Here is a 13,264-nt window from a genome sequence, read left to right on the forward strand (position 1 = left end):
TTTATTGATTTCTCAGTCAAAATTAATTCTTTTCCATCACATCTTATGCTTTTTAACTTATTAAAGCATGCGTTACAATGTGCAGTTCTATAATTATGCATGTGATTATTTGTTGAATGTGTGTATTCCTACCTCTGTGTTATTAGGGATTGGATATATTTATTGTTCATTTACTGTAGCCAGTGTTCTCAGAGCAATGAGGGCAGGTTGCTTATTGGCCCTTGATGGGACATTCTTCCTTGTGTAGGCATATGAGGTGTTGCTGGGATAACAAATCACAAAACACAATCTCCCAGGGATTTACAAAAACAAGTGTTTATTTCTCACTCATGGATCTGCGGATCAGCCTGGGCTTGCCCGGGCTCAGGTTCTGGATCGGCTTCATTCTCCCAGGTGTGCCTGTCATTGAGGGGCCCAGGCTGTAGAGGCAGTAGCATCGTGGGCATGGTCCTCTCACTGTGGACCACACAAGCACAGGAGTCAAAGCAAAACACACACTGCTTCTCCCAGCCTCTGCTCCAAACTCATTCTCTTGTCTGCCCATCTTCCACTGGTCAAAACCAGTCAGAGGGCCCAAGGTCGGTGTGATAGAGAAATCAGCCTCCCCCCCCCCCCCCCGGCCCCGACTGTGAGAACCCCAATGATCTAACACTTCCAAAGGTCTCTGGGAGCTGCTCCATCACCACCCTAGGCCCCGGCACCTCAAATTCCATACCACAGACCCCATACATCAGGCCTCACAGTTCTTAGAAGCAGGCTCCACTCAGGAGGAGTCTGTGGGCATTCCAGGGGAGACATAAGGGGCTCCCAGCCAAGTACTTGGACAGAGAAGTCCACACAGAGTGATAGTAGGAGAGAGAGATTTCCTTCAAGGGCCTCAGGTTGGTGCATTTCAGGAAGGCCCTCACCTCCCCCTCCCCATCAGTCCCACAATGCGCCCTTGTAACTCTCCTTGGTATCGAGTTCTGGGTTGTCACTTATCTGTCACCAATATTTATCGAGGGCCTAATGGGTGCTGCACAATGCCGAGTTAAGGCTGGTGACCAGGCAAAGTGCCAGGTCCGGGTCAGGCCCTTCCTGTATGGTTTCCCAATCCTTCCCTCTGCCTTCCCATGGAGTTGCCCTTTTAATTTAGCCTCAGACCCGTGATCCTCATGAAGCAAGGAACAGATGGGCAGAGCCCATAAAACGAATGAGAGAAGAGGGTTAATTGACGCCTAGATGTCAGGAATCTGCCACTTGGGAAGTGCAGTCTAGTGCTTGAGATCTCTTCCGAACTATTTTCATTTCCTCAGATGAGTCCGGTGCTGGGAAGACTTTACCTAGCCATACGCAAACAGACTGTCTTTACATAGGAGGCAGACCAACACACGCAGACTGAGTTCGTGAACCTCGGCAAGTACGTGGTATGGAAGAATGGGGAACGGTAGCAGACGATGAACCGTAAGTGCTAGCCACGCCCACCACTGGTACAGGCAGTCGCAACCTTGTTGCTTGATAGCATAGCCCTATGATACAGTACTATTATCATCCCCTTTAAATACAAAACAGGATTGAAGCGTAATCTTAAAATCTGTGTAAATAGGAATAAACAGGCCCAGCCGTGGCGTTAGAGGGAAGGAGGCTACATAGGGATCCGGTGCCAGCATGAACTTCGGCCGTTCCGGTCCTGCCCCGCCACTTAAACCCACTCTCTATGGAGAGTGGGCAGGTCACTTAACATCATGGAGCTAATATTTGAGCTAGGCGCTTAACCAAGCGTTATTTCATTTAATCCGTGCAACTGCTCTAATAGGTGCTTCCTTTATCTCCATTTCAGAGAATAAGAAGGTGAGGTTTAGAGAAGCTAAACAATGTACCTAATATTGGAACTGGATGTCTGACCCCTAAAACTGGTCTATGCTGTCCTTTTTCATTCAGCAGACCTCCTAAATGCCATGCTTTTGTGAACATCAAAAAGGATGTGCATAAAATTATCTATCGTTCAGAACATTGAAACACATGTCAAATATTATAAAATCCACTGAAACCCTCTAGAATTTCTTTAGAATTGAACACAGCCAATGATATTATTTCTTAAATGTTTGCTATGTAATCATCACACAAGCCCAAGAGGAAGGTCCTATTCTAATTTTTAGATGTCAAATCATGCGTGCTTTTGTGAAACGCTGTTAAAGCAGGTATGATAAAGCAGCATAAGCAACTCCAAGGACATGCGGTAGTGCTGTCCCGCTTCCTATGTTTGGGTGAAGAGAAAACCTCAGGAGCGGAAGGGACTTCCCAGGTCCCCATATGCCAGACACAAGCCCAGCCACACCATCAGAAGGAACAAGACATACTTTGAACACTAACAGAGCCATTACTTTTGCTGAACAGGGATGTTAAGAACAGTGCTGTTCTCAGAGTTCTCTGAGGAAGCTTCAAATGAAATTAAGTCCAATCTCACTACTGCCACAAAAGAGCGAGGGCCTCCAGCCCCCGAGATTTCAGAGTGTTCGGGTAAATGCGGGAGCGGGGGCACAGGTTTGGCTGGATCCAGAGCTTTATGGGTGTTCCCTTTCTCCTGGGTGACTCGGGTCACCCCTCACATTCCAAATGAAAGATGTCATTTTATTCATTTGCTTTGCTAACGTTTGTCGAGCGCCTATCATTCTCCCAATACACACAAGACACCAGCAACACCAGCCAAGACACAACGTCCGAAACCTCGTGTCCGAGCCTCTGCCAGTGTGCGCGAGGGGCTAAGGTGCCCGGAACCCCCACGCTGGAGCCGTGGGCGAGCCCCGCAGGCGCAGCGCCCGACCTGCGCGCGCCCGAGGGCGGCACTGCCCCACGAACATGCACACGCACGGGAGCGCCGCGCTCCCGCGTCCCCGGCGCAGCGCCGGCGGCGGGCGCGGGCGGGAGCCCAGGAGTCTGGGCGGGAGGCGGGAGCACCAGGCAGGGCGGGTGCCCGCGAGCGGCGCTCGTGCTTACGCTCGTCTGCTCACGAAGCCCCGCCCCCGCCCCGCCCACCCCTTCTCCCGCGCGCGGGCTCCGCGCGCCCCAAGCCGCGCGCGTGCGCGCGCGTGCGCAGGCCAGGGCCCTCCGGGGGCGGCCCCGTAGACTCCATCCTAAAGCGTCGCAAGGTCCCGGATTAACCCTTTCCTTGCAGGCCCATTTAGAGGCCCTGTCGGGTTCCGTGCCTGCGCAAGCCGGTGGCGCGCCTTCCCCCCAGCCCGCACCGCGCATGCACGGGAAGGGGGGGGTGCCGGTGGGGGTGTTCACGGCCGGCTAGACATTCTGTGCTCGTGCAGGAGGAGGGCTGCTACCATCAGGGACGTGCACGATTCCCTCCCACCCCGCCCCCTCCCCAAACTCCAAAAAAAAAAAAAATTCAAAATACACTGCCACCCACCGTGCCCCCGCGCCCCGCGTCCAACCCGTCCCCGGCCTGCGTGCAGTGAGCGCGGGGAGCCCACGGCGAGTGTCTGTGGCTGTGCCAGGCTGCAGGTAAGCGCGGGCCGGGGGTGCGGAAGGGGCCCGGGCCATCCGCGAGGCGGCCGCGGGGGCGCGGGGGCGGCCGGCCGCCGGCGCGGCGGGGCGGCCCGGAAGAAGCGCGTTCTCGCCGAGCTCTGGGGCACCAGCCAGTTCCAGGATGTGCGGGCGGCCGCTGGCGGCGCGATGCGAGCGGCGCCGGGCGTGGGCCGGGGCCGGGCCGGGCGAAGGGACCGGGCGCCCTAGGGACCGCGCAGGCCGGCGAGCGGGCTCCGGTAGCGGCCGGGCGGCGGCGGCGGCGGCGGCCCCGCGCGCGCGCTCGCCGAGTCTCGGCGGCGGAGTTCATGGCCGCCCCCGCTCGCACCGCCGCAGTGCACCGCGGTGGGGGTGGGGGTGGGGACGGCTCAGAGCCCGGCGCGGAGCGCGGCCCGCCGGGCGCCGCCCCTACGAGCCGCGGGCCCCGCCGCGCCGCCCCCAGCTGCCTGCCGCGGAGGGGGCCGGGACCCCCGCGCACGCACTCCCGGGTGCGCCCGCGGAGCTTGGAAGCCGGCCGCGCGCCGCCCCCGCCCCCGGCCGCGGGAGGGCGGGGGAGGGCCCGGCGCGAGCCGGCCGGGGAGTGCGCGGGGCGCGAGCTCCGGGCTCGCGGGGCGCGGCGCGGGGCTGCGGAGCCGGGCTGCACGCCCGCTCCCGCTCCCGCTCGCCGCCGCCGGCCCTCCCTCTTGGGCGCGGAGCCGCGGCCCCCAGCCTGCTCTGGACTGCGATTTTGAAAGGGAAAGTGGCTCTTTCACCTCCCGGCTGCGAGGCGGGGAGCTTTTGTTTAGGAAGGGATGCAAAGGGCCTTATCCGACCCCCCACCTCCCGGGCCGAAAGGGACGAGAGCGAGGCCTGAGAGGCTCCGAAGTCCTCTTGGGTCTTGCGCTTCGTTCCCTGCTTCCTCCCCATCCCGAAGTTGCGAGCTTTCAACCGGGAAGTCGCGCCGCCGCCATTGTCGCGGCTGCTCCGGGGTAGGGGAGGCGGCTGCCGCTGCTTATGTAAGTTTGACTTTGCTGGAGCCCCTGCTCCCTGCTCTCTAACGGCGGCCCAGCGCGCCAGCGGTTTGGAGAACCACAATAAAGGGGCAGCTTTGTTTGGAGGTGTAGTTGGGGCTACAGCTTTCCCTGCACCTACACAAATACCGGCAACGGCCGTCTTTCAGTTTAACTCACCTGAACTTAGCAACTGGAACGTCTCAGCAGAAAGTAATGGTCCTCGGCGATCTTGCGAGAGAGTGGGGACCAAATATCACACTGCACCCTCCATCCCACCAAATTCAGCACCGTGGTGTGTCGCCATGGGTACTGCAGGGCCACTCCTCTCCCTAGTCCCATGCACTTTTATCCCACAAGCCTTAGGGAGAGTTACAACAGTGGGAAGCGAATAGGTAGGAAGGTTTTGCGTGGCTGTCTTCCCTTGGAGATGACTGCAGGCCGAGGTGCATCGAAGGGACTGGCGGGGTCCGCAGCTATTAGTAATGTTGCCCAGCTCTCACAGTGTGCAGATGAGAAACCCCCTGCTACTTTAGGCAGCTTAGGGGTGTGTTTGTTTTTCTGGAGAGGGAACTTGGGAGGGTTTTCAGAATGTTGGTCTCTAAGTTCGGTTCTTGCACCACAATTTTTGTGGAAGAATATTGCAGCTCAGTCCTTGGTTCTACCACACCAAAGTTTGCGTGCTCACTGTTCAGTCGAGGAAAGATGTTTTTCAGAATATTGGTCTGCAGGATGGAGTCCCTCTGGTAAGAGTTAAAACCCCCTAAAAGCTAGAATTTTTTCAGTCTCCCAGTAGGGATAGAGGTGAAAACACCGGGATTTCTCAGTTACAACAATAAACAGCAGTGTAGTTTAAGTGGTAGGTGCACATCACATAGAAGCGTGGAAAGAAGAAAGCAGCTACTGTTCTCTCTCCTCCAAGGTTAATTGTGGGGTATGGGCACGTCTATGACTTTATATTGATTTTTAAAACGTACACACTATATGCTTCTATGAGCCTAGAAATAAAGGTGGAGGGCTATATGCCCAAGCAGGAAATGGTGGGGGTAGGGGATACTTACTGGCTTTTTCTGTATCTGTGTAGCTATCAACCTCTGTGCAAATCTGGGCATGGGCTTTGTTAGGACTTCCTTAGTGGTTCTCCAACCCATTCCTCTAATCCCAGTGTACCGCCCCTGCACGCCCCAAGTGCCACAGCCTTTATCTGTTCTCATTCATATCTGTTCAGAGCTGGACCTGATGCTGCCAGTCACCCTCCTCTCTGTTCCCAACCTGAAAATGGGTACATGTGCAAGTGGCAGGACGAGAAAGGAAAGTTTATTTTTTAAAATCAATTCTTGAAAATATTCTTGTTTAGAATTTGGGATGGGGGGAAGGTCCTACCTTATTCTTGTTTGTCCTTTTCTCTTATAGGACTGGCGCATCCCTGATCAGAGTTATTCTGATCTGAAGAATTTGGTGTTTGAAGCATTAAGATAATAGCCTGAGTTGTTCATGGTAACTATAACTCTGGATATTAAATCTTGAAAATATGGTTTGGTGTTTGCTTTAAAAAACACAGTGTGTATAACGTATACAACATATAACGTATATGCACAGTAACATGTGCACAGTATGATATATATACGTATCGGTTATGCATTAGAACTTCTGTTTCTTTGGGGAGAATGCTTTGTTAAATAAAAGGAAAACAATGTTTCAAAAAGAAATCATACAGGACACATTCTTTTAAAAAGATAATTCTTTAGAACTGTCTTTTGCGCCAGATGTCTCGTGCCAGTTCAGAAGTTTTTTAGCTTATAAAATACAGCACTTGCCAAGCACATCCAGTCCCGATGACGCTTTCGTCCGGATGGCAGATAGATTGGCATCCAGGTGGACTGAAGACACTTATCACTGTCCTCCCAAATGCCATCTGATTGTCTGAGGGTCATATTAAACCATAACCCTCATTCAGAAGTAGCCCAAGGCCGGTGAGGAAAAAACCCCAGAAGACAACACTAAGTGGGATGTTTTGGCAATGATATCTCTTTCTGGTTCTACGGGAGTGATGCGTCTCTTCTGTCCAGGAAGTAGAACACTGAGTGCTGTTAGTTGCTTCGCGGAATCTCTTCTGTACACGGAATTAGAGTAGACACGACAGGAGTAGAGGCTCTTGGCCTCGCACCTCTTTCTTAAACCTTGAGGTTATTTGTTGTCATTACCTCTCCTTGTCAGCAGCACAAGTTTTGGGGTAGGTTGCCTGGATTGGAGTCCCAGCTCTCCAGTAAATAACCAGAGTATTGAGCAGGTTCCTAAAGTCATGTATAAAGGGGGGGTGGAGGGGTGGGTGGTGGGTAGGAATGCCTGTGTCCTAAGGTTATTTAATCGGTACATTTGTGAAGGCACGCAAAGCACACAGAACAGGGTCTGGCATGTATTACGTGCCCACTCAAAGTGGCTGTTATTATTACTAAACAAATACTTTTTAAACTGAAGATGAATAGAAGTGACAGCATGGCCATCCCCAAGCTGGGATGGATATCCCAGTCTTTCGTACTCCTGTTCTTGAACCACTCCTAACATTGACTTTCTGAAATTGCTAGCTACTGAAAATTCATAAGGAAATGAAAGCCCACCTGTGTTTTGTATGTGGAAAAAGTATTGGTCGTAAATCTCAAACTCTGTTTTTAACAATTTTTTTGCAGGAGTTTTTCATCAGTATGTCTGAAACCATTAAATATAATGACGACGATCATAAAACTCTGTTTCTGAAAACACTAAACGAACAACGCCTGGAAGGAGAATTCTGTGATATCGCCATTGTGGTCGAAGATGTGAAATTCCGAGCACACAGGTGTGTTCTTGCCGCCTGCAGCACCTACTTTAAAAAGCTTTTCAAGAAGCTTGAGGTTGATAGCTCTTCGGTAATAGAAATAGATTTTCTTCGTTCTGATATATTCGAAGAGGTCCTGAACTACATGTACACAGCAAAGATTTCTGTGAAAAAAGAAGATGTCAACCTAATGATGTCATCGGGTCAGATTCTTGGTATCCGGTTTTTGGATAAACTCTGTACTCAGAAGCGTGATGTCTCCAGTCCCGATGAAAACAACGGCCAGTCAAAGAGTAAGTATTGCCTCAAAATAAATCGCCCCATTGGAGATGCTGCTGACACTCAGGATGATGACGTGGAAGAAATTGGAGACCAGGATGACAGTCCTTCCGATGACACGGTAGAAGGCACCCCCCCGAGTCAGGAGGACGGCAAGTCACCGACGACAACGCTCAGGGTTCAGGAAGCAATCTTAAAAGAGCTGGGGAGTGAGGAAGTCCGGAAAGTAAATTGCTACGGGCAGGAGGTAGAATCCATGGAGACCCCGGAATCGAAAGATTTGGGGTCCCAGACCCCTCAAGCCTTAACATTTAACGACGGAATGAGTGAAGTGAAGGATGAACAGACGCCAGGCTGGACAACAGCTGCCAGTGACATGAAGTTCGAGTACTTACTCTATGGCCACCATCGGGAGCAGATAGCCTGCCAGGCGTGCGGTAAGACATTCTCTGACGAAGGCAGGTTGAGGAAGCATGAGAAACTCCACACGGCAGACAGGCCGTTTGTCTGTGAAATGTGCACAAAAGGTTTTACCACACAGGCCCACCTGAAAGAACACCTAAAAATCCACACAGGGTACAAACCCTACAGTTGCGAGGTGTGTGGAAAATCATTTATCCGCGCCCCAGACTTAAAGAAGCACGAGAGAGTTCACAGTAACGAGAGACCTTTTGCGTGCCACATGTGTGACAAAGCCTTCAAACACAAGTCCCACCTCAAAGACCACGAACGAAGACACAGAGGGGAGAAGCCCTTTGTATGTGGCTCTTGCACCAAGGCATTTGCCAAGGCGTCTGATCTGAAAAGGCACGAGAACAATATGCACAGTGAAAGGAAGCAGGTGACCCCCAGTGCCATCCAGAGCGAGACAGAACAGTTGCAGGCAGCAGCGATGGCCGCTGAAGCCGAGCAGCAGTTGGAAACGATAGCCTGTAGCTAGAGGTGATGGGACAGGACCCCGTTTCGCCTGAGCCCCGGAGACTGAGACTGCATTGTTCGTCATACATGAACGCCAGTCGCTGTATTTTTGTGGAAACTTACGGAGCATTGTACTCGCTGGACTTAAGGCAGTGCTTGGTTAGGTAGTTTTAAAACTTTGCAAGGAAGTCAGGTTCCTTGGTTCCGACCAAACAGTGTCACTGTCCTGTCTGGTGTCTGGTAGTAATGTTGCCAGTAAGTCCCCCTCCCTCTTTTTTATGATTTTAATTTGAGAACTCCTGTGTCCAGTCCAGAAGTAGGAGACTTCTATTCCATTTTTAATTCCTCTCGACACTTGCTGCGCTGGTGAGTGTATTGCACAGAGTGATAATTGAGTAAATTGATTTCCTGATCATCACGCTTATTTGTGACTTCACAGTCAAAACAGCCTTTTTAATAACTTAATAAGAGTACGTCATGTAGATGCAGAAAATACTGGTGGGTGGTTGACCAAGAACACCGCGTGGATACGAACACAAGTTCCAGAAGTGCAGAATGGCATTAGATTTGTATTCGGTTTGTTAATTTTATATCACTGTTTTTCACTATTTTTGTGGACAAATGATGGTTGCTTTGCTAAAATGTTTCTTCATTTTGATTGCCCTTACTTCCCCCAAAAGATGTAGTCACAAGTCCCGAACACGAGGCTGAGCAAACCCACAGGGATGATGGTGGTCTGGGGGCTGAGTTCTTTTTGTTCCTCTCTTTTGGGGCATTGTCACTCGGCGGCAGATGTGGTTTGTGGGGTAGACCAGTTATTAGAGGGATAGCAAAGGGGGACTAGGAACCTGCTCTCAGGGACAAGGTTTTCATGTTTGCAACAATTCCAAGATTTTCTAGATCAAAATAATTCTCAATTGATTTTTGAACTTGGATTTTTATTTAGGATCAAATTAGGACAAGAACAGGTATGCTTCTTCGGATACATTTGTGTCACTTAAGAGAATGTCATCAAGCGTTTGGGCTCTCTGCAGCACGTGATTTATAGGAGATGTAATATCGTTACTTAAATTAATAAATTGAAAATCTTTTAAGTGTGTAAATAGTGTAGAAGTGTTGGTCTTATGTATTTCAAGTAAAAGTAGACAGCTGCACTTTTTTTTTTTTTTGCACATTGGATTAAAATAACTTTCATAAGCAGCAAACATCAGTCTCTTTTTTAACTAATATTAAAGACTATCAGACCAAATTTTTATTTTTTTGAAGTATATTTCATCATTGGTGGTTACAGTTTTAAGTAGAATTTGGTTGCCATTTCATAGTCATAAACAGAAGTATAAACACTGTTCCAATTTTGGTGTATGAAAACTTTTTTTTTTTAACCATTTCTTTAGGAATATATTGAAATGCCAAAATAGTTTGAATTATGTTCTGTAATAAAGTATTAGTCAATTATTTTAGAATGTACAATTTTAGGAAAATGTCATTTTTCAAAATTTATTTCTGATTCCTAGAACTTTTTTCCTCAAGATACATTAAAGTAATTTCATTTCATGCTTGTTGCATTAACACCTGTAATTGCTGTTACAGGAGAAATTTTATTTTTTAACTTGATGTATATGTTGTGCCCAAGATCATAGGATGGAGATGCTACCTTTTAAAGAAAGTTATTTATTGGTAAAATGTTTAGTTTAAAATTAATTTAATCTTCTTTCTTAAAAGTCGTTTATTCTGTCCGAAAAGTAGTCTTGTCACTGTGTTTATATGCTGTTAGTGGAAGGGGAACTGATTGGCGCTCCTTGGCTGTTTTAACCAAAGCAGAGGAAAAATAATTTAACGTCTTGTCGATAGCTACTGCAACAAACCATTTTTGGGGGCTTCATTTTTGTATATAAAAGAAAATATACTTCCGTTATTCCTGTTTTCATTTTTTTCATAGCAACGTTTCACACACCCAGCTTTCTGCCGAAGCACATTTTCTATGCTATCTTCATCATGGTTTTACACAGAGTTGCAAGTTAAACACATGCTATTGATCCTCAGTGAAACCAGAGTCTCGGTGGTACCCCAAAAAAGCTTAATTTTCAGCACTTGATTTGTATTGTGCACATACCTATCATCTGTCCACTTTTGCATGAGAAATGAATTTATGGTTTACCGTGGCTAACACCGGTTACGGGGTCTGTATGTGTGCTAGCATGCTTGTTCCCTTTGTTTTTTGGTGGCAGCAAAATCATGACGTGGAACCTTTCCTGTTCTCTGGTCTTTCAGACTGCCTCTCCCACCCAGCTAACTTGAGTGGTCCCCTGGATGGTGAAGCCTTCATGTTAGACCTCCAGTCACAGGGCGTTAATTCTGAAATATGCTGACCCTGAATCTGCGATGTGAGAGGAAAGGAGATTCTAAATGTTAATGTTACTACCTTTACATTATCTGAAAGTCAGCCACTTTTTTCCTTTTGTACAAAGAAAATGTCGGTAGGCTTGGTTTTAACTTTTATGCCAAGGTGCAGTGTATTGGCAGTGACAGAGAATTTTAGGAAATCTGAATTTTAGGGAATTGCCTGTTGATTAACTTCATGAATTTGGGATTGTTAGAAATCACAGAAGTTACCATCAAGTGAGCCAGATGCTAACAAATTCCTACTATTTTGTTGAAGAAAAAATTGAGGTGCACATTTATGCAGTCTCCAGCTCAATGGATTATGTTGTACAAGGATAGCCGAGTCACTGGGAACCTGGAATTCAATTTTCCTGAGTGATGCTGTTAGTGGTGACCAGTTCCCGGAGCAGCCATGAAAGCCTTCCCTGTAAGTGTGTTATAGGACTGGTATAATGTAAGGAGTTGAGGCTTCCAGGGAAGTGAATAATGGAGAACTCTCGCTTTCCTGTCATTTACCTTGAACCTCTACCTCCCTTTTCTCCGACGCCCAAACCTCCAACCCCCTCCCCACCGCCATGAATGGGAGACAAGACGGCAGGCTGGAGGCAAGGTGACCACTGACAACCATTGCAGAGGTGAGGGCCTTAGGTCATTCTGCGTCATTCTCATACTTCATGAGCACTTTAGTGATTGGCAGCTCCCCACCCCCCTCATGATACACTGCCATTTTGAGATAGCCCTAACTGCTCATTGTTTTCTTGCATTTTGTCTTCATTGTAGCATACCCCCTTGTGACTGGGAATTTCTGCCTCTTGAAGCTATACACACTAAGTTTAATTCTTCATCTCTTTGATGACCCAAGATGTGTCAGGTAGTGTATCATTCATTGAACATCTGTTGAGCATCGTGTATGAGGCCCTGGGCTAGATCCTGGAGATACAAAGGCCGAAGAAATGTGGCTCCTGCCTAGCAGACTGTGCTTCCTTTCTCGGTCTTAAGTGTTCTTTTTTAAAAAATGAAGATGCCATTTGGCCATCACCTATTATCCATGATTCGTTAGAGGTTGCCGCGCTAATTTTATGTCGGCTTCTAGATGTAACTTATCTGGGTTATGACAGTTTTCAGCAGTGGTGTATGTTCATGATCTCTTCAAGAGAGATCATGAAAATTAGCAATATTCATGCAAATTTTTTCATCCTGATAAGGAAATGTGGTTTAGTGGAAAGACTTTTGGAAGCAAACTTGAATTGGATCCTGGTTCTGCTTAGAAATTAGATGGTGTAAATTTAGGCAAGTTCTTAACTGCCCCGAGCCTTAATTTAGTTTTGCCATTTCTAAAATAGGGATGGGGATTTCTGGTATACTGATATACTTTAGTTTTACTTTGTGGAAAGAATTTTATGTAAGATCAATGGAAATATTCTCAAAAGAAGAGCAAAGTGATTGAGTAAACTGGAATTCTGAAACTAAAAGGAAGACCAAGATTCCTGGGGTTGTGTCTTTGGGGGAGAAGGCTACACATCACCCTGGAACTCATACAGACAGGAAGGAAAAGGTCAAGTGTCGTCTGAAATACACTCAGTTTTAGAAAAGCAAATATCAACACGCTAGGAAACAAAAAATGAAGGTATATCACATGTGACGATTATATGTGATAACCAATATGAAATATCTAGCCTAGCCCCTACTGCTTTTTAGCTGCCCTGTAAATGTTCCCTTCTTCCCAAAGGACATCCTCATCAGAGAGGTAGAAGCAAAGTTGAAGTTCTCTTTTGGCTAACATCTGTCAGGTCTATAATCTTTAGCCCCAAGCTGTAGACCTAAACCTCACTTAGTCTTCTAAATTGGAAGTGTCTCCAGATGCACTTCTGTAAGCTTCAGTCCCTTCATGGCTCACTCATGTATTCATTTTAGAGTTGTCTTTGGTTTTGTAATCTCCCATCATTCACGTGGATCCTTGGATTGTGGCCAAGTGTAAACCCTGGCCTCTGGATGGCTCCTTGCTTTCTGGGGGGCATATCTGATGGCAGGGTCAAAGCTGAAATTTGGAGAGCTGGCTCTCGAGTTTGAAATCACTTAATTTGTTTTAATTTTATTTTTAAGTAAGCTTGATGCCCAACGTGGGGCTTAGAGATCCAGAGTCGCATGCTCCACCAGGCACTCTGAAATCACTTTATTTAATGTGTTGATTAAAGTGTATCGGTCAACAAATGCTTATTGAATGCCTTGTGTGTGCCAGGCACCGGAGCAGGTGCTAGGCCTACAACAGCACTGACCCTATTCCTGCATCACAGCTCACTCTTCAGGGGCGGGTTAAATGATTGCCTTTCTAAGTTTTATAGAATGTTACAAAGATTTACAAATAATT

At 48.0% G+C, this 13,264-nt stretch overlaps 1 protein-coding gene across 3 annotated transcripts; it reads left to right on the forward strand.

Annotated features, from left to right (window-relative positions):
* The first annotated feature begins 3,404 nt into the window (after positions 1-3,404).
* ZBTB14 (zinc finger and BTB domain containing 14) lies at positions 3,405-10,429 on the forward strand. Of its 3 annotated transcripts, none has more exons than XM_042910926.1 (3): positions 3,405-3,492; positions 5,916-5,999; positions 7,190-10,429. In XM_042910926.1, exons 2-3 carry the CDS (start codon positions 5,997-5,999, stop codon positions 8,534-8,536), a joined length of 1,350 nt encoding a protein of 449 aa, XP_042766860.1. In that variant the 5' UTR covers positions 3,405-3,492; positions 5,916-5,996; the 3' UTR covers positions 8,537-10,429. The 3 variants fall into 3 exon arrangements, with proteins under 3 accessions (XP_042766860.1, XP_042766861.1, XP_042766862.1); XM_042910927.1 differs by having other exon boundaries at positions 3,451-3,492; positions 5,731-5,999; XM_042910928.1 differs by lacking the exon at positions 3,405-3,492 and adding an exon at positions 4,489-5,248.
* Positions 10,430-13,264: the final 2,835 nt, after the last annotated feature.

The sequence above is a fragment of the Panthera leo genome, chromosome D3 (genome assembly GCF_018350215.1).
Source record: "Panthera leo isolate Ple1 chromosome D3, P.leo_Ple1_pat1.1, whole genome shotgun sequence".
NCBI lineage: Eukaryota > Metazoa > Chordata > Mammalia > Carnivora > Felidae > Panthera > Panthera leo.